The 18,724-nt window shown below is 36.5% G+C and overlaps 1 protein-coding gene across 3 annotated transcripts in view; it reads right to left on the minus strand.

The window, feature by feature from the left end:
* ANGPT1 (angiopoietin 1) overlaps positions 1-18,724 on the minus strand; it is a 269,300-nt gene that overhangs the window by 36,876 nt on the left and 213,700 nt on the right. For all 3 annotated transcript variants that reach the window (XM_055287050.1, XM_055287049.2, XM_055287048.2), the window contains exon 7: positions 17,530-17,696. In XM_055287050.1, the coding sequence (XP_055143025.1) occupies positions 17,530-17,696 (167 nt within the window). The remainder of the gene's footprint in view (positions 1-17,529; positions 17,697-18,724) is intronic.

Raw genomic sequence — 18,724 nt, forward strand, 5'->3', positions numbered from 1 at the left:
TCAATGTTATGTTAGGCTATCAGAAAAAAAGAGACATCTTTCCAGATCTATTTAAGACTTGGAGGTCAGTTTCTAGTCTTGGCACTTCTTCTCTGGATTATCAAAGAAGACTTACAATTAATCTCCCTGCCTTGAGTTTCACTCCTTCTTCCTCTTCCCCATGAATTCCATGCAGCTCATTCAAAAACATGCATCTCATCATTCGTCTATCCTGGCTAAAGTTGCTCAGTTGTTCCTCCAAAATTCAAAGATAAAGTCCAAATTCTTTACTGTGGTTTGCAAGGCCTTTGAAGTCTAGTCCTTGTCTACTGTCTACTTTTTCCCATGTCTCACCCACCCCAACCCTCCTATGTCTTGTTATTTTCTGCATATACACATAGTGCTCCAGCCTTACCCACTCACTTATTCCCTCTAAGCAACACTCTTATTTCTCCATACATTTGCAAGTACCATCCCCTCTTCCTAGAAGGTACTCTCCAGGTTTCAACAGCTGCTGAACTCCCATCCATCCTTTAAGATTTGTTCCAAGTATAATCTCAAAGAGCATCAAATCAACATCTTCATGATGACACTTACTGGGTGTATTTTAATTGTCTTTTCACTTATCTGTTTCCCCTAATAAACTGTGAGCTCCTTGAGGCATAAACTATGTTTTACTCATCTTTGAATCATCAGAATCCTGAAATCTCAAACAGTCTCTGAGATAGAGAAAGGCCTCAATGTTCATTGAATAGATGGATGATGGGTTTACTAACTGATTAATTTTTGGTAAGCTCAAGGTAGCAAGCAAAAGCAAACTCAAGTATAAGTAACTCTAATATCAAAATATACTTGGTCCACATTTCAGAAGTATAGCTTTTACATCTCAATTAGTTAGGTACTCAACATACCTACCTGGGTACCCACTTCATTGCCCATCCAACTCAAATAATTAAAAAATATATATGTAGGGGTGTGTGTGTGTGTGTGTGTGTGTGTGTATGTATACATATATACAGTCTCTCACATCCTTCTTATCTTTCTAGTTTTGTTTATGTTCTTATTTTCTCAGAGACTCTAGAATATAAAAACATGAGCAAGGCATTATTCAGATAGAATACAGGAAAAAAAGGCCATGTCTTAATTCCTATTATTCCTTACATTTTATTGAACAATTTATTTGTATTGTATGAATAGCCAACTGAAAACAATTTGAAAGCAAATTCAAAATAAAAATATGCTTAAGGTTAGTGTTTCAGCTAAAATTATTTTTTAAAAAAGAAATATTCTAATAAGGTGTGAACATAATTCCTTAAGGTCCTGCCTAGATTAAGCATTAAAACATAAAGCAGAAGTGGAGAGGAGTCTCAAGACGTGCAATGTAAACAGTGGCATATATTGGTTGGAATGATGTACAAGTAGAAGAGACTGATATATTGAGGAATAATGAATGTTTCACTGTTCGAGACTTAGTAGCACTTGTAATTTACATGAAGTAGCATTCATTCTCCCATGTTTATATCCTTAGCATGTCACAGAGGAGCGGCTTATGCTCTTCTAAGGAAGAGAAACACAGTCTCTTGCATTGGGAGATAAAGACGAAATTTCATAAAAATCATTTCTTCTAAACACTATTTTAAAAACTTTGCACATAAGGACAACTGTGCTTCTGTGGAATCCCAGAAGGACTCTGAGAGAAACTACGCAGTCCAGGATAGGTCCCCTGCACAGTTCAGGGGCTCATTCTTTCTTAGCAGCTCTTTAGCTAGCTCAGAGTCCCAATTTTTGGCCCAAAGCCAACAACCACAGCTAGTTATTTGATACAGGTAAATTAAAGACCAGTCACTCATTAGTGCCAAGTATTTCTGTAATTAGTTTTAAAAAAAAAAAACTTGTTTGAGTTGAGGCTCAAACAGAACATTTGGATGATTCTTTTTAACACTGGTTCTGGCTAATACCTAGTCCTTATGTGTAATTAACTATCTGTGGCTTTCTCTATGAAGCTAATAATTGTTCCAAACAGACTTTCAGTTTATGAAAGAAAAATCAATATACAGGATCGCTTTGCACCTGACTACCGTGACAGTGAACTGGAAGTGTGAAACATTAGTTAGAATACATCTCCCAAAATAACAGCATGGGAATCCTGGTTATTTATTTCTTGTGTTCAGCCAGTGTAGACAGGGCCCGTATGAAAGACGATATGTTAGAAGATAAAACCAAAATGTTCCTCCAGAAAAAAACATTAGGGACAGACAAAAGGAAGCTAGGAAAAACAAAATAAAACAAAAAACTCCAGAGAATCTAATTTGATGTGATCAAAAAGGCAGCCACAAAATAGAATTATGTCATTTATTCTTGTCCATGTATTTTCTCCTAATAAAGAAAAAATTATATGAGTCCCTTCAGATGGATGACTATAAAGAATGTCAGCATTTTTATTTTTTCAATTAGTGTATTATAGGAAAACTGATGTCCATTGAAATTAGTCATGATTCTCTAGTCATCTTTGATAAAACATAGTTACTCCTTTTCAATCACTTTTAGAAATTTCAGTAATTATAAAGACTAAATCATCAAATTTCTTAATGAATATAGGACAACAGTGAGTGCTATTATGGAATAACAGGCTTCAAAATATCCCTATGTATCATCCAAGAGATTCTAGAACTTTCTTTTCTTTAAAATGGGCAGCCCAATCTCATGAATCTAGTTTCTTACTAATTTTGTCTACTAAGAGACTCACTCTCTTCACATTTTTGCATCTTCACTGTACTCAGGGGGCCAAGCATCTCTTTCATGATCCAAGGCAGTGGGAGTTGTTTGCATGACAAATTGAAGTTTGGCCTCAACTCTTTTAAACAGTAGACAGACTCGCAGATATCTGAACTTTAAGGTCGTAGGTACTGACAAGCTGAGCATATTTTTATTTTGGCTCTGAGCTCTCTCCCTGCCACCATATGGAACTAGTTTATCTTTCTCACAATTACTAAGAAATTCAAAATGACCTTCATGGTTCTCTTTCAGAGGCTGGTAGCAATGGCTCAATCTGACAGAGTTTCCTGATGTGGCTATGACTTCTAGTTGCTGCTTCTGGGCTGTCTCTGCCATATCCAACCTCTCCAATCCTACCCCCTTTCCACTGAAAGAACTGGGCACCATTAGCCAAGAGGGATGTCAGAGCATGCATGTTAGCACTGACTTTTTCACATCCTAGAGATACATTCTATAACTCTATTGTCCACACATGAACAGAATTCTTTACTTATTTGCAATAGCCTATCAATGAATTTGTGAGAAAATGCTAGAAAAATATATGAAGCAAGGTTAATACACCTACGAAAAAGTGAATGAATATATTAAAGACATTCAGTTGTATGACAATAATCTATATTCCAGAAAAGAAATGTTTGAAAGAAGTTTCCAAAGAAAAGTGTATGTGAGTAGGAAGATTAAAAGAATTGATGCCGGGCGCGGTGGCTCACGCCTGTAATCCCAGCACTTTGGGAGGCTGAGGCGGGTGGATCACGAGGTCAGGAGATCGAGACCACGGTGAAACCCCGTCTCTACTAAAAAAAATACAAAAAAATTAGCCGGGCGTGGTGGCGGGCGCCTGTAGTCCCAGCTACTCGGAGAGGCTGAGGCAGGAGAATGGCGTGAACCCGGGAGGCGGAGCTTGCAGTGAGCCGAGATTGCGCCACTGCACTCCAGCCTGGGTGACAGAGCAAGACTCCGTCTCAAAAAAAAAAAAAAAAAAAAAAAAAAAAAAAAAAAGAATTGATAAAGTGTGACTAATCAAGAATTAAGGCTATGATAAAGACTTATAGATATCTAAAAACAATTTAAAAATATACAGATCAAGCAGATGCAGGTAATTTGGTACAAAATAAGTACGAATGAAAGAAATAACCCTCTATAAAGCCATTAACCAAAACTCTTCCTTTTTTCCTCCTTCTCCTCCACACACACAAAATGGAGAAATAAATAAGCCATTGGCTTCTGCAAGTTAAGGCTGTCATGAACACTTGTGTCTGGAGAGACAGCATGACATCACAGAGTTTGTAGTGTCCCTGTTTGGGTTTGCAATCTAGCTCTTATTCTTTCTGATCCTCAGTTGCCTCATTTGTAAAATACCTCTATGTCCTGCCAATATTTTGTGAAGATTAAACGAGGTGACACCCGGAAAGCCCTTAAAAAGACTGCTGCGTGCAAAATAAAGTAAGTAACTTGACTATTTGCAAAAAAATTAAAGTAATCAAACTTCCCTAAGCAATCGCCATAAAATACACCATAGTTCGATAGGCATGAGTTACGGGAATGACTAAGTCTAAATTACACAGGTATAAACATATGACCTTGATAGACATATGTAAGTGTTCTGAGAGTGATAAAAACGATGACATAGAGATACAGCTCATGAGGACAGGCATGGAGGCAACAAGCCAGAGAAATTAAAGATGAAAAGGATCAATTTTCTCAAACCCATGAGGCCCCATATCCTTTGGAAGTTTTTCTTATTTTCTATAGAGGAAGCAGAGTACTAAATATGAAGGACAAGAAACCAAAGAGTTGCTTTGCTGACTGACTATGTAGTTAAGGTCTAGGTTAATTTGACTCTAGATGGTCTGAATAAATATCCTTCAATTAAAATATTTATCTTTTAATAAATTAAAATTTCCGACTTTTGAGAACCCTACAATTTTCTTGCCATCATATAATATTTTGTTAACTGAATCCAATATATATTTGTTTGGTTTTCCTTTCTTTACTCATAATTGATACTGGTAAAAAAAAAAGAAAAATTCCTGGAAAAATCATCTATGCCAACCTAGCCTTTAATTCTCACATCTACTTGCTGAAAGCTTTCTTTTTCTCATTAAATTTTCCATAATTGGTGTCATTTGTTTTAACAGGGAATTGGATAATTGGGAATCACCAGAATTTGTGCATAATAATTTTACCATTATGTTAAGAAGGAAGACGTTATCTTATTTGTTTAGAAGCTACAGATGCCCTGAGGTAGACATGCTATTTATTTTGGAATATGTGTAATGGAAGATGTACACAAAAGTGTGAAAAAATATGAAAAATGTTTGAGGTAGTAATGGTCCTGGGAATCTGTGCTATGAGTAAGGAAGATAAATTTCCAAAGCTACAGAAAACCTCACCCCAAATGATGAAAAATCTTTAGAAAATTGAGTTTCACTTAATCTCTGATTCTAATATGATTGTTTTAGATATTAGCTTGTATAACACCTGCATAAATTTTACTCTGGATTTCCATGTAAGTTTTTGATAATATACATTTTTAATGTCTCCCCTTCACTTACAAACATTAATATCTCGTAGAATTTAGATAAAATGAGCTTATCAACCTCCCAAGTCTTCTCAAGCTCTTGATATTAGGAACAGTGTTAGCAGTAATTTTTGTTTCAAAACTCTGGTAAAATACAGCTCTTAGTGTTTTGCAGTGATAGACATGAAGCTTGCATATGCTCAAAACTCATGATAAATTTTTCCTCCAAAGAAAATAGCAAACCCATGTACTGTGATTGTTGTATGCCTTTCAATAATGCTGACAGAGTGCTCTCTATTCTGTACATCACATACGTATATAATATGTATTATATATGTATGTGTATATATAAGATCTGTGACAATGAAATATTTCCCAAATTTCAGAAATAAGATAGTTATTCCAGTATTCCTTCCCTTTTTTAAGAATACATTAAAAAAAACTGAGTGCCAAAATGAATCACGTGACACCAAGACCCCTGTTTAAAACACAAACAGTCCCTTAAACATATTTGGATTCCCTTGGCGTCATGTGTGACTGATAGAGTCAGCTTCCAGTGAATGACTCTCTGGTCTGACCCTCTTGTGGTGCCTAAAAGACCAGGCCAATGGCCATCTCAGAGAGTTTATGGGTTTTGCTTTGTTACTAAAAATTAAGTCAGGACCTTGTAAAACTTGTGATTGAAATTGGTGATTTTTCACTCTAAACAAATTTTCGGGAGGTAGATTTGTTCTCATTTTTTATTTGTGTTTAAAGAGCAATAAGAAACTTTCTTTCCAGCATTCCCTTGGGGCAGACAGAGAGAGGAGAGGGTAAGCAAAATGTTGAAAACCATTGAGATGCATTGTCTGAGGTTTCTTGCAAAGAGGAAATACTTTCCCTTGTTGTACTTGGACATTGTATTGCTATAAGGTCTGCAAGTAAGCCTCCAGCATGCATTAGCAGATTCTTCTGTTGACCAAAGTCATCAGTGTGCTTATTTGTCTCCACAGTCAGTATAAGCTAGAGTCGAAACTCTTTGTCATGAATCCTAGCCCTCTGTTATATATAGCACAGTAAAGCCCTGCATACAAGATGTCCTCTAAATACTTGCTGTCCTCTAAATAAGGCAGACTGTCTCTCACCTCTGCATGTGTGTCCACATTGCTCCTCTGGCTGGGATCTCAAGTCCTTCCTCCTGCCATTAACCATCATACTTGCCTCATGAGCGCTTACTCATTTCACAAATCTCTAAGGATTTCCTCTATGAAGCCTTTCCCAGTCCCATTTAATCTCCTCCAATGAACCCTATCAATTCCTAACTCCAATAGAATTGACCACTATTTTTTTTAATTAACCAATGATAGCCTAATTCCAAGGGTTCTTTCCCAGGGACTGTGAGTGAGTGTAAAGTTGAATTACACATAAATTTATATAAAATTTTGTGTTTCTTCATTATTCTAGGGAAAATGTCCTTGGCATCATCATTTAAAAAAAAAAAAAGATCCATGGTTCCTTGATCAAAAAACAAAACAAAACAAAACAAAAATCAAACAGACATGCTAAATCACTCCAGCTAAAACTTTTGAGTCAACTATTCCATGTTTGTTTCCTTCTCCTAAACTATTAGCCCCACAAGAGAAGGAATGCTGTGTCTGTTTGGTGTAACCAAAGTGTTATTTCTACATCAGCATCACTTTGGTGCACTTGATAGGACTGAGAGCTCTAGGTCCTAACCCAGGATAAGAATCTCTTTAGGTGCGACTCAGAAATCTGTACTTTAAACAGGCACCCTAGTTACCTATATGCACATTCAAGAAATAAAACCACTGGCATAGTGCCAGGAAAATAATAGTAACGTGATAAGTGTATGGTGGTTGGCTGGCTGGATAAAGCAATGAAGGCAGACTCTGATTTCAAAAGAACTATAATAACTTTTAAGAGAGTAATTTTAGTAAAGTTATGTAGGTAAAAGCAAAACTGTAGCCAGTTAAAAGAGAAATGAACAATGTATGCTGTGGGACAATTTTATTAATTTTTTTATTTACTTGCCAACAAGCAGTATAGAAATTCTTGCATATCATTTGCAGGTAAAGATAAAAGAGATAAAGATAAAAGAGCCTAGAGTTTAATAGTTCTAGAAAATAAATCTTATGTAAGCAACAATCCAGGGAACTTAAGGACATGATACTTTATTAGAAATCTTAGTGGCAACTGTCATTTTATACCATAAACCTTTGGGGGCAGGATTTTTGACTTGTTGCTCTTTGAATTTCTGGTATCTAGATCAAGAATTGCCATATATTAGTCAGCTGTGTGGATTCACACACAAAAAAATCACCTGTGTTGAATGCACAATAAAACCTTGTCAATATGTCTTTTATATATCTATTAAGAAATGCTTTTTTTTGAGACATGTGCCAAGCATTGTGAAGAGGTTCCTGTCCTCCTAGAGATTACAGTCTAATAATAGGGAACAGCAATTACAACCCAGTGTGATGTGGACTCTGATAAAGACATGCCCAGAGCACAGTGGGAGGACATGGAAGGGGCTCCTAACCCAATTAAGGAAGAAGTGCTCTATGGACTAAGACTTAAAGGATCAAGAAAATCCAATTAGGCAAAGTGAATAAAATCTTGAAAAATAGAGATTGAGTTCTGTGGGGTTTTGTCTCATCCACAGTAGCTTGCATATTGTTGTTGCTCATATTTACCTAACAGAGTAATCAAAATATTGAGTGTGAAAAAAATTGATGTGAGAAAAGGCCGTATCAGAGGAATTGCCCCCAGAGGCCATGGCTGCTTACCTGTCCCAAGTCTGCCACACGCAGCCCGGCTCTCCTTTCTCTTAGTATCATGATTGCTCATTATTAACCCCTTACGCTCTAAGCTTAAGCAACAGTTAACCACTTGTAATTTCCTAGCAAGACATGCTGAGTCTCACTTATGAGCTAATCCCTCTTCTACCCCCATCTCTGAACTATTCCCCAACTAATACCAATTTGCCATGTTTATGTCACTTTAGGCCACTATTTGAAAGCTTTCTCAACCTTCCAAAACTGGTTATCCCTCTTTAGTCACACCATATTTGTGATTGTAAGTGAACTGACTGTGTTCATGGCATTGTAATTGGCTCTTTGGCTGTCTGCAACCGTCCAACCCCACTCCACCTCCATCACATATGGGTATGCACCTGCATGAACACACGTATACATGATTGTTCTGAAATCTCTGTGGACATTTTATCCTAGAATAGCACATGATGGATGCATAATAAATATTTCATGGAGCCTTCATCTTTTTGATAGTGAACAGCAGTAGGGGAACCTAGAGCAGTGGATCACAGGACACCACCTTAGATAATTTCTTGGAGGCAGTGCTTGCTAGCTGGTTCTGGCAACTTTTGCCAACCTGTAAGTTTCTAGGACAGCAGTGGTCTGAGTCTTAGCATTACCCATTCCGTGACAGGAATCCTCTGGGAATCCTTAGACCTAACAGCATGCAGGCATTTGTTTTCATCAGTTTGAAAAATATCCAAGACTCTAGAGACTGACATTCATCTGTATTTTAAGTGAAGAGATTTTCCCAGCACTTAAAAGACCTAAAGAAGGTACAAAGTGACTGTAAGAATGTGCCCTTCCATGCCTTTGCAGACCTAGGAAACCTTTTTCCTCTTCAGTATTTCATCTCAGTCAAGGAGATTAAAATATAAATTTTCATGATTAAAACAACTCCTTCTCTGTTTTAGGAAGTAATCACAACAAAAACCACAGTCTAAATAAAAGTAATGCGCCTTCCAAGTTGGAGAAATTATTTGAAAACACAAATAAGACTCTTTAAAACCTTGAGTTTGAAAACCTATGTTAGGAATTGAGGGGGGTAGAAACTGCCAGGAGATTTCCTATATATTTTTTCGTATCTTGATCAGTCCAGAACTGCTGTAAAAAAATAACTTTCCTCTTAGTATTTCAACATATTTGCTACCGGTTCCATCCGTGACTATGTAGCCCAGAGGATCAGAGAAATAAGAAATATTTCACTGAAAGAAAAAAAGTGAAACGAGTCTTGCAATATCTACAAAAATCCAGGGAATAAATTTACATGGGAGGCTAGAGAGAATTCTTTTCCATCCACACGAATTTGTTCTGTCCTTGAAATACATACACGGCATGGGAGTACTTTCATGATTAAAAAAAAAAATGGATTGGGGAACTGGAAAGAACCTCAGCCTTACCTCCTCATTTTACTTCTGAGGATCTGAGACTTGGAAAAGTGAAGTAAACTGTCCAAGGTCATTCAGAAAAGTAACTGCAAATCCAAGTCTAGAGTTCATGTCTCTGGATTCCCGATACAGTGTTTTACAAATTACATCAAACTACTTCCCAATGAAGATCTCGGCCAAAAACAAACCTTGTGCAAAAAGATATTTAATGGCCAAATTATTTTCAAGTTGTTTTCTTCGTAATTTTGGTTTAGAATTCTGTTCATCTCTTCATGTGGAATCTTTTCCAGAACAAGGCTTATGATAGACATTAATAGTCAATTCTAATCTAATGATGTCATTTATCCTCAATAAATAACATAAAGTCAATAAAATGTAAGTATCCACGAAATATGCATTATAAATTATGTAGTAAGATTATAATGATCAGATGTGCATTAAAAATCGTTAAACATTATCATTCGGACTTAACTAATACTAATTTTCTATTGCTTAAAAGAGGCTCATGATACCATCTGTGACAGAGGATTTACTAATTAAGTTAATAGCATAAAAGACAACAAAATAATGAACTGTAAGGATCAAACTGTTCCCAAGATCTGAAAAAAATTACCTGCAAAATGACTTTATAATGGAATATGTTCACTAAAATTGTGTCCTTTTAACATTAAGGCAGAAAAATTTTTATATAGTTTTCTTTTTATATTTAAAAATAGTACAGTGAAATTTATTTCCAATTGGTAAATTCTACTTTTTTATTTATAACAATATAACACAATGGTTTTTAAACTGTGCTGTACTAATGTTTGAGATAATAGCAAGAGGAAACATTATACTACCTTCCCACAACCATTTCAAAATAGATCAGCTTTATGTGTTTTATACATTATGATCCTTTGTAAGAATTTTGGAGAGAATAGGTATTCCATTAAAAAACCAAAAACAAAACCTTAACAAGTGATCAAGCTTAGCCCAATCAATAATGGAACAAAAAACACAAAATAATCTTTTGTGCCTTTGGATGTGATAGAATGGGAGATAGACAATATCATTTACTTAGTATTCTTCTCAAGAAAGCTTTAGTCTGAATCTAATCAGAAAGAAATAGTCAGATAAGCCCAGAAAGAGCTGTTCTGGGAAAAGCTGACCCAAAGTCTTGAAAAACGTAATTGATAGATGAGTGGTAGACTGTTCCAGGTAAAAGGCGACTCAAGAGACACGACTGCAAATGCAATGAGTGAAGCTGGATGGGATCCTGAATCCAAGTAAATAAACGACTATCAACCAGCCAAGGACATTGTTGGAGAAAATAGTGGTGATTTCAATATAGAATATATAATTAAAAATTGTTTATTGACTCAATAATATATTTCTTAGGCATGATAAAAATTGAATGTAAAAAGTCTGTTTGCCCTTTTCTTTTCTTTTTTAAAGACAGGGTCATGTTCTGTCACCCACGCTTGAATGCAGCAGTGCAATCACAGCTCACTGCAACCTCAACCTCCTGGGCTCAAGCAATCCTTCTGCCTCAGCCTCCTAAGTAGCTGGGACAATGGGTGTGCAACACCACGCCAAGTGAATTTTTGTTTTTTAAATTTTTAGTAGAGACAAAGATCTCGCTATGTTGCCCAGGCTAATGTCAAACTCCTGATCTCAAGCAATCCTCCCACTTCAGCCTCCCTAAGTGGTGGAATTTCAGGTCTGAACCACTGCACCCAGTCTCTAAACAGCTTTCGTATTAGCATGATATTTAAGTTTACCAAATACAAGGTATATATGTATACTCTTTTTGATTTGAGGATATTATTCCCACTGAAAGATAAGAAAACTGAGGCATAAAAGTAATATCAACTTGTTTAATCTGGGTACTCCATTTCCCTGAATCCCCTTCACTGTAAGGTTCTAAGCTGGGGTTGGCTAAAAGCGAATTTTGTGTGAGATTTGGAAGGCGAAAGTGAAGCAGTGGTCTGACTCTCAGGATGTCATCAGATATGGTGAAGTCCAGGGGCAGAGATGCCTGACAGTTTCTACATTGTGTATTTCCTCACTTAGCATCCAGCTTGGCTGCTTGATGCCGGCAACAGCTCCAGGCCCACCACAAGATGCTTGACTGCACAACCTCATGTAATGGAACTACAGCAAGGCAATAGATTTCTGTAGCTCTTCCCTTTTGTGGTTCCACTTTGGTGGCTACACGTGTTTGGTTTCTTAGATTTTCACAAGCTCTAGCTTGTCTGCATACGTTTTAACCTTATTTCCTTAAGACTCATCATGGCTCTGCTCCCCTGACTGAACACTGACAAATACAACCATGCCAGTTTCCCAGGTGGTGGAGCCAGATTTCTTCTCAGCCTCCACATCCTGATTCCTATTCCAGAGCTCCTTCCAGTTGACATAGCATCTCCTCAACTCTACAATAAATCTGTTATTATTAAAATATTTTAAAGCATTTATTGTTACAGTGGTGGTTGTATATTTGTTTTTTTTATGTATTGGAGCCAGCAAAGCTTTCACGAGGAGTAAAACATCACTCTATCTCTAAACTGATGATAAATTCTCAAGTGTTTATTAGAGAGATCAAATTTAATTTTTTATCAAAGAATTGAAAGGTAATAAAAATAGTGACGCACAGGTAAAAGTAGTTCTATTGTAGAAAATTTTTGAGCTGCAAGGTGCTTTACAAATACTTTAACTTGTAAGAACAGAAAACTGAGAACTGGAAAGATAGGTAATGTGTCCAAAGGCATTCAAATTATTAAAGAGAGTAGTGGGGTTAGAATAAACATATACTATATCTTAGAATATGTGTTTTGGGTTTATTTAATTCTAGAAATTAACTGATGAACTTCTGTTTATTTGAGGATGGCCATATGGTGGGTAGTTACAAGATTAAATTTCAAATCGGACTCCTACTCATCATATCAGTGCCTGTGACCCTGTGCAAAGTACTATGCCTCAATTTTCTCTTGTGAAAACAAGACATCTGGTGCACAGTATGTGTGCCTCAAATATAGTTAGCTTAGTTAGTAATTTGGCTAAATTAGTTACATATCTTGAATTTTTCCAAAATGGGTTCTACACTTTAAAAGCTTAGAACACACACACATACACACACACACGTGTACACACACACGTGTACACACACACACACACACTCAAAGGGAGGGAGAGAGGGGTTGTGGGGACAGAGAGAGCACAAGTTAGAGATAGTTAATAGCCACTCATTAATGACTTATAACAGGATTTGGATCCTGGATAGTTATCCATAGTGCTACGGGTCAGTGGGAACACAGAATGTCCAAATTGGCCTAGGAATGAGGGTGATGCATTTCTCTGGGAAATCAGTGTAGGGAGGTTGAGAAGGGAGAGGTCTCAGGATCCGTGGCAGAGTGAAGCATGCAGAACTCAGCGGAGGGAGATGCAGGGCTCACATGCTGTCATGGTGAAGATTTCAACTAATCTCAAGTGGAATTTTGGATTGTGAAGGGCTCTTCAGAATTGCCCCAAATTGGGGCAAGAGGGTCTTTATACTTTTATATTGACCAGTCATTAGATACAATCTATCTTGCAAGAAGTAGTCTTGGGTGATGTTACTTTCTTTTTTTCTTTTTTTCTTTTTTTTGAGATGGCGTTTCACTCTTCTCACCCTGACTGGAGTGTAATGGCACAATCTCGGCTCACTACAACCTCCACCTCCCGGGTTCAAGTGATTATCTTGCCTCAGCGTCCCGAGCAGCTGGGATTATAGGCATGTGCTACCACGCCCGGCTAATTTTTCTTTAACTACAAACAGTGCCTGGAAAGGGGACTTCAGCTGCAACCTGTCAGTCATCATTTCCTGAAAGTGGAAGAAGGAAGTGCTTTAGTATTGAAGGGGGCAATGGGTTGACACATTACATCTACCATAGTAGATATCAGGGAAGACTTGGAATAAGAGAGAATCTTAAAGATTTAAGATGTATCCATGTGACAAAGTTAAGTTTATGTGTTGAGTAAGAATATAGCATAAACAAAGGCATGGAGGATTTAGGGCAATTGCAAATAGTTACCAGAACATAACCGTTAATGAGAAGGGTATCCAGGTGGGTAAAGTTAGGGAGCATGTATGGCAGCAGTAGGTGCATAATTAGGTAGTGGCCAGGTCATGAAGAGTCTTAGTGGTAGACTTTCACCTGCAGATATTTGAACACTGTTGAAATATATGAAGGCGGGAAAGACCAAGTTGTCTGTTAGAAAAATCATCTCAACAATAGCATGGAAGATATATATGAGAGTATGAAGAGTAGAGAGGCAGGAAGGTTCTATAATTGTCTGGGTGTTAGATGATGAGGATCTGGATAATGCTACCTCTCTAGAGGGAGTATTAAATAATTTCACATTGGTACATGTTAGTCCACATGCTACGTTTATCATGACACTCTTACATTATTATTTTTTCTTATTTGTATTCTCTTGGGTCCTATAGATTTTATTTTCTATCTGAGAAAATTATTTGGAGTCTCCTTAGAGGATAAAAGAAAAATATGTGTAATACATGCACATTTATAAACATCTATCCATTCACAACACTTTCTTTTAATTAATATGTGTCAAGAGCATGACAAAGGTTTTCTTAAAAAACAACAACACAGTTAGGTTTAAACATTAGGACCACACCTGTTACAAGAATTTTCAAACAAAATTTCCAAGATAGAATATGTTTTAGAAAATAAAACCTCAAAAAATTCTGAATTTAATTAAAAAGAGAAAAAAATATAGAAAACAAAAATTATAAAACAAAAACCTATTATGAATTTCATAGTTTTATATTTCAGTCAGAATTTAGTTGAATTTGACCAAGTCAACTGACCAAAACCTCAGTTTTCTTATTTTTTTAAATGTGTCTAGGCCCAGAGCAGTGGCTCACTCCTGTAATCCCAGCACTTTGGGAGGCTGAGGCACGCGGCTCACGTGGTCAGGAGATCGAGTCCATCCTGGCTAACACGGTGAAACTCCGTCTCTACTAAAAATACAAAAAATTAGCTGGGCATGGTGGCTGGCACCTGTAGTCCCAGCTACTAGGGAGGCTGAGGCAGGAGAATTGCTTGAACCGGTGAGGCGGAGGTTGCAGTGAGCCGAGATCGCGCCACTGCACTCCAGCCTGGGCGATATAGAGTGAGACTCCATCTCAAAAAAACAATGTGTCTAATAATACCTACCTCCAAAAGAGATTTATATCCTTGTAGTGTTAAAAATCATTTCATAGATTATGGAATACTATGCAAATCTTAGTATTAATACTTGAAACAACTGATCACAAAGAGACATGCCAATTCAGAGGGAAGAGACATGAGTGGAGAAAAAGCACACGAGGCAGTGATGGACAATGGGAGTTCTAACTGGAGGCCACGGGAGGCATTAATGGGCCTAGAGAAGCAGTACTGGGCATACGTGATGACACAGGCAGGGAGAAAAGTTGTAAGGGCTTAGCTTCTGTTTTCAGGCTTCTGTTCCATTTTTCTTTTAAAAAGTGAATAACACCATCTTATAGTGTGTTTACTTTAATGAATCTTTCACCAGATAAGCATTATGTTTTAATGAGTTCTCATTTCCTATTTCTTGTCAACATGAATCGTATACTGAATTGCATGAGAAGATGATGACTGCAGATCTACTTTCTGTTAGGTCCCTGCAGGAAAGAGGCCAGAACCTCTAACTTCATGTCAGCAGCATGACAGAACAGAAACCACATTGAATGAGGTAGGAGTTAGACATTCCTTATTTAAGTCTTTCTCCCTTTTTGGGCAAAATTATATATATGAGTTTCATATGTATATATGTGTGTGTGTGTGTGTGTGTGTACACATGCATATGCATGTGTGAGGCTTGAAGAGTTCATATATATTATATACCATATATTATATATAATATACCATATATTATATATATATATATGAACCTCATATATATATATATATATATATAAACCTTAGCTTTCCTTCCCATAAAACCAGAGGTTTGAAATTAAATTGTTACATTTCTTCTGGCTTTATAATTTTGATTCTCAAGGTTCACAGTTCTCTCAAGAAAGAAAAATGGGGATATCAGAGTGTATGCATCACCCTGGCAGGGAAGACTTGTGTTTTGATCATAGATCCCTATTGTGTGGCGAGAATACAAAATCACACAGATGTCAAAGAAATGAGAAATGCTCAAAAGGGCAGTGGGGCACTCTAAGAGGAGGTGAGTGCTCCTTCCTCATGCAGATGGCAGAATGGCATTGACACCATACACTCCGAAGTGCACTGTAGATGCCAACAATCCTCCTACACCTGCCCCAACACTCTGGCCCCCAACACCCTCCAAGCCTGACACATATGCATATGCATGTGTACACACACACACACACACACACACACATGCAGCCACCTATGAAGAACTGAGAGACATTTTGGAAAGGAACCAAAGCAAATTCTTCAGGAGCCTAGAAAAAGACTAGATTAATTATTTGCTAGTCTTATTTTCAGGCTGTCTGACATTAGCCAAGTTTCATATAGTTTCAAGTTTCAGGTCAAAACATTTACATAAGAGTATCCCTGATGTTTAACAGTGGTTTTTCTTGTTATAAAACTCTCAAAATATTGACCTCCTTGGAAACATTTCTTCTTACACTCCATTGCATTTTATAAATGTCTCTTCTTTGGTTTCTTGAGCTGCCATTAAGTACACCCTCGCTTCCCCACCACTCCCACCATGAGACTATCAACTCTTTTAGACCTATTTCTCATTCTCTGTTGTGGTGACATCATTACTATTTGTTGAGAAAATGATTATTATGTCTCCAAGGATCCAACCCCGTACGTAATTCATTAAAATGAAATGAGTTGTGCCCATGAAAATATGCAGAATTCAAACTTCCAAAAAATAAAAAAAAAAAGGTTTGTCTTGAAAAGACAAATAAGCAGCAGAAACAGTTGAACTATGAGACAACCACACAGGTTGAAACAAAACACACACAAGGGTTGGGGTGCTATTGTTGGAATTACTTGAAGCAATGTGCCCACCCTTTAATTCATACAATCATATTTTCAAGACACAGGTATATAGCAGTCACAATATTGAGAGTTAAGAATCATTACAACTCTAATTTACTAAGAACGAAACTGAGGCACACACAATTAAAGACCTGCTAGGCATCAAGAATTGCATCAATGAGTAGTAGTCTAAGAGTAACTAAAATATCTTCCCTGTTCCCAAGGAATGCCAGTCAGTGTTTAGTGACCTAGTTAGTAACAAAGCTTGACTTTGACGTCTGTAAGACCAGTGCCCAGTAGAATTCCAGGAACAGAGAAGTAACACAATAAGAGTTCGTGCAATGAATCTACCACGTCACATTATTTCCTTAGCCATATTTTTGTGTGTTTATTTTTCCCTAGTAGACAAGCTTCTCATTGAAAACGGATAATTGGAAACAGGTATCATTAAGTGTATAGTTTATCTATTTTTATATCTGCAATGATGTCTTATGTATATTGATGTCATTATCACAATTTATTTTTGCTTTTTAGATTTACCAAGAAAACCCTCTAAATCACGCCTCATCTTCTCTTTTATGTAAATCATTCAAACATATAAAATTTTACTCTTGTCATCTTCAAGATCATTTGAAAAATACTAATTCAAGAAAGGTCATCAAAAAGAGAACTAGAAAATCTTTTTTAGAATAAAGAGATTATTTAAGCCAATGAGTTTGAGTATAAAACTCTTACCAGTTTTATACATATGAATTCACTGCAACTGCATAATAATAACCACATAACAACGGTATGCTTGACTTCATTCACCATTCTCTAAAATTTAAGCCAATATCAAAGATAGTCAACCTATGAAAACTGAAATTTAAATCTTTGAAAAAGTCTTTACAGGCTTTTTTGTATCTCTTTGTAATAGGTCTAGACAAAACCAATTTTCATTTTGAAGGATAATTTTCATTTCTTTTTTTCACATGTTCCCACTACAATTATTAAGTGGCTAGGTCAAAGGTAGTCAAGCACTACACTGTAACATGACTTACCTATAGTTTTGCTTTTCATTTCCTATGTGGAATCTGTCATACTGTGAATAGGCTCGGTTCCCTTCCCAGTCCATTAACTCAATTCTTAGCATGTACTGCCTCTGACTGGTAATGGCAAAAATAAACTCATTCCCCAGCCAATATTCACCGGAGGGATTTCCAAAACCCTGGGAAACAATATAGAGATGCAGTTGTTACTTTAGAGAGGAATTCTTTTCATGTTCAGCATTTAACTATTTTCTAAATAATAATTAAAAATTATTAAGAAGTAAAGGTTTTTTTGTTTTTTACATTTTACACTTTTTTCTCCAATGATTGACATTTCAATAATTCTCTGTTTCTCTTCATCAAAGCTTCTGTCTAATTCTTACTTAGTACAATAAAACCTCTGTTATTCAAATCTGTGTAGATGAGACATTTTGTATAAAATAAATCTAGTTAACAGGTTTAACCGGAAAACAATTCTCAATTCAAGATTTGCTTTGGAAAATGTTTCTAAATTACTAGTTAACACAATATTTTGAATAGAGTTTAAAGATTTTTCAATGAACACTATGAGGGTGATATTAGACAAGTTATTTAACATTATTTTTACTATTATTATTCACAAATGCAATTATGTTTCAACAATAACTTCACATTTAGGTTGGTGCAAAAGCAATTGCAGTGTTTGCCATTACTTTCAATGGTAAAAACCGCAATTACTTTTGCACCAAACTAATAGATTACTAGAACCATGACTTTTGGAGCTTTAACTTTCTTATTTTTAAATATTAATAAGCAACCCTGTAAATCCATGACTGTAATTATTTACAAAGCTGCACTGGCATTGGAATTTTGAGGCAGAAGGCTGATTTGTAAGTGCTCCTAAGTGAACCTAGCTGACTGCTTGGCTTCTGAATGTCAGCACGACTCTATTGTTCTCTTTGGGGGAAGTCGAGGTTTTTAAGTATTCAAAATAGTTTCTTTGTAGGGAGAAAAAAGTGGCCCCAAAAGAAAGCCAACGCTTAATATTGGAGATGTTAGTGATAGGAAAAGAAAGAACCCCTAGAAACTTGCTGGCATTCTAGATTTGAAGTATTCACAATTGCCTCAGAAAATACTCATTGGCAGTGCTTGAAGTTCAGTGTAATTCTTGATCTACATATTTGTTTCACTGGCCATGTTGTGAGCTCCCTGATGATAGAAATTGTGT

This window comes from Symphalangus syndactylus, chromosome 7 (genome assembly GCF_028878055.3).
Source record: "Symphalangus syndactylus isolate Jambi chromosome 7, NHGRI_mSymSyn1-v2.1_pri, whole genome shotgun sequence".
In the NCBI taxonomy this organism is placed as follows: domain Eukaryota; kingdom Metazoa; phylum Chordata; class Mammalia; order Primates; family Hylobatidae; genus Symphalangus; species Symphalangus syndactylus.